The sequence below is a fragment of the Ceratina calcarata genome, unplaced genomic scaffold, assembly GCF_001652005.2.
Source record: "Ceratina calcarata isolate Rehan_Ccalc_2016 unplaced genomic scaffold, ASM165200v1 scaffold507, whole genome shotgun sequence".
Lineage (NCBI taxonomy): Eukaryota > Metazoa > Arthropoda > Insecta > Hymenoptera > Apidae > Ceratina > Ceratina calcarata.
Genome location: NW_017175202.1, coordinates 37,489 through 40,856, shown reverse-complemented (window position 1 = coordinate 40,856; position 3,368 = coordinate 37,489). Strand labels below are relative to the sequence as shown.

General features: G+C 40.3%; 1 protein-coding gene across 1 annotated transcript in view; it reads right to left on the bottom strand.

Annotated features, from left to right (window-relative positions):
• LOC108628168 (actin cytoskeleton-regulatory complex protein pan1-like) overlaps positions 1–3,368 on the bottom strand; it is a 29,351-nt gene that overhangs the window by 13,310 nt on the left and 12,673 nt on the right. Inside the window, exon 2 of the mRNA XM_018029922.2 lies at positions 2,138–2,182. Coding sequence (XP_017885411.2) covers positions 2,138–2,182 — 45 coding nt within the window. The remainder of the gene's footprint in view (positions 1–2,137; positions 2,183–3,368) is intronic.

Sequence of the window (3,368 nt, the reverse complement as noted above, 5' to 3'; positions counted from 1 at the left end):
ATAAAAAAATATTTTTTTAACATTCAATCAAGAACATTTATTCAACAATTTGTGCTACTAATGTATTGTTACAATACATAGTATATACTTCTCTGCCTCACGTTTCAAGACTAATCACGTGTACGCGAGACAGTCAGACTTGTTAAGACGGATAGATGGTCGAATGGGAGGAGAAATAAAGCGGCCGGCCGCAATTATCTTAATGGAGTTGTGGACACCGGCACGAGGAACATTATCGATTCATGCATGAACGTCGCTACTACGTAATTCCTGTGCGATAAGCCGCCGAGAAAAATGTTCGCAGCAAGTTTCCCACTCAGAACTTCATAAAAACCAAAAGGATTAATTTTGATTATCCTTAATCATAGCTTCATCATTGTAATAATGTTTTACATAGTGTATCAATTTTAAATATAATCATAAACTAATTCATCATGATTCATCGTAGACTAACGCCTCCGGGCCATCAATATGTTTCTTGTTTCCAGATTATTATTATTGCGACAAAACTGATATTGTTTCAGATTGGTGCAGCTGTAGAAGAGGCTCGCGAAACGTTGGAATGAACAATCCACTCGTTCGAGCCGCCACGTGAGCTGCACGTGCCAGGAACGTGTCGGAACAACTGGTGCCCCGTCGCCTCTGGCACCATGTGCATCCAACGTATGTACACGCGTGCCGCACGCACGTCGCCTTTTTTCGCAACGTAAGATCGCCTAGCACAACGTGTTACCCTTTACGATCATTGAGTTGTCGCACTTTATTCCTGAGCTTTGTCGAGCTTTGTTACTCGGATCGAATGACTTTCATCATAATGATTGTACATATAGTATAATATTGGAACCATGGATCTTAACTGCAGTACATTGCTTTTTAATATGTGTTTACGTCACGCGTGCCTGTATTCATTTCTATTATGAAAAAATAGTGAAGATTATATCTTGAAAAACAATACTAAGATCGATGCAGGCGAACGAACAGTTCTTGACGTTCCCTAAAATTTGAAGCACTTGCCTGCGGGGGTCCAACTCCTGGCGCCCGCATTTTCGACCGAGGACCGCGAGCACTCGACTTAAAACTCGCGAGGATGGCTCCGACTCGATGATAAACAACTCGAAATGCGATTCCTAATCGCATGTAACAATGCCGTTGTAGGGCTAGTGTGACCAACTGCCGTGTCTGACACTACGCCGACGACATATGGGACAGAGTCGATGGTCTTGTACTTAATGTTTTGTGTTTTGTAACCCCTGCGCTGACGAGCTGCTTTGATAACCACCTTTACGATCATTGAGTTGTCGCACTTTATTCCTGAGCTTTGTCGAGCTTTGTTACTCGGATCGAATGACTTTCATCATAATGATTGTACATATAGTATAATATTGGAACCATGGATCTTAACTGCAGTACATTGCTTTTTAATATGTGTTTACGTCACGCGTGCCTGTATTCATTTCTATTATGAAAAAATAGTGAAGATTATATCTTGAAAAACAATACTAAGATCGATGCAGGCGAACGAACAGTTCTTGACGTTCCCTAAAATTTGAAGCACTTGCCTGCGGGGGTCCAACTCCTGGCGCCCGCATTTTCGACCGAGGACCGCGAGCACTCGACTTAAAACTCGCGAGGATGGCTCCGACTCGATGATAAACAACTCGAAATGCGATTCCTAATCGCATGTAACAATGCCGTTGTAGGGCTAGTGTGACCAACTGCCGTGTCTGACACTACGCCGACGACATATGGGACAGAGTCGATGGTCTTGTACTTAATGTTTTGTGTTTTGTAACCCCTGCGCTGACGAGCTGCTTTGATAACCACTCGAAAAGGTAAGGGCCGCCACTTGAAAGGGATCTTCATGATGACGATACTACCGATCAGTAGGCTAATAAAAATTCAAACCTTTCATGTTTTTAGCATAAAAAGTTCGACGTCCTGCATGTCAATTTTTTTAGAGGGTATCAGAAATATTTCGTATGGACACATGAATTGTTTAAGTATTTATGAAAATCAAATGAATTTTTCAAAAGTGAAGATGAATTATAGAAACGATATTTAATAGTGTAAACAAAAAGAAATGTGAACAGAAAGAAATGTAAAGAAGAAATAAAATATCAAATTAAAAGAGACTCACGTTCTTCCTTGATCGGAAAACAGCTCGGTGTTTTGATCTTCCGTTCTAAAACAAAAGGAAAAGGAGAAACCAATTGAGTTCATTCTAAAAACGAACATACCGAACTTAACATAATCTTTATTCAAAACAATGATAATAAAAGAAAAAAAATTAGAATGCAATAAAAGAAAATTGACAGATGTTAAATAAAATCAAGTAAATCGAAAATTATATGAAAAGAAAGGTAAAAATATTTTTTCTAGTTGCATAAACAGTCGGGCAACTGGAATTGAATAAATTGTTCTTTCATTTCCATGTTTGGCGGTTTCAGTGGAGGACTTTAGAAACGGCGAAGCAGAGCGCAGCCTCGCTCTGGCAAGCGCCGTAACTTTTTTATGGAGCATTGTGTCAGTTATATCTCAGCTCGACGACACACTTCTCGCGGTACTATCATAAATAATTTATCTACAAACGAGTGTCTACTACATCTGCGCCGTACCCTGACTCCCTGCGCAAGGGAATTAAACTGTTCGCTGGATAGAGATTCCTGCACTTAATTTCCCTTACCTTTCCACTTCTCTATATAAAATTTAATTAAAATTCATTCCTGTGTCAATTAATTTTTGCAAATTGATAAAAAGTCAACCGTGATGAAGCTGGTGGTGTTCGAAATGTATGGTGCGGTTTAAACGGCGTTTAGTTCCCATCAAGAGCCACTTAATCTCCGATCTGGTAAACTCGGCGCAACAATAGACGGAACGCGTGCTGAAGAGGGTTACACGTGATTACGCCCGACGAAACTTCATCGCGGAGTCACGTGGCGGCGGAAAAACAGTGTCGGCCGAAAAATCGAACCACAAAACCCGAAAAGATCCACGCAGCACCGCCTACGAGGAAAACAATCCCCGGGTAATGCGTTCCCACGTACGCATGTAACTATGTATCACGAAACGTGAATCTAATCAACCCCCTCGAGCTGTAGCGTTTCGGATTACACGGTGTTTCATCGTCGCTTGATATTTGGATCGGAGCGTTTCGAGAGTTTGTTTCAGATTTTCATACTTTTCTGTACTGAGTGTTTTGTAGACAGCCAAATGGTAATATAAAAACAGTATAATAATTAGAGGAAAAGTAATTATTATATTCTGCTATAAATCGTCTATCTATTATGTTCTGTGTGTAGATTAGTTCTTTCTTATACAGGATGAGTCTCGTAACTTCGAATGCTCGAATGTTTCGAATAACTAATAAA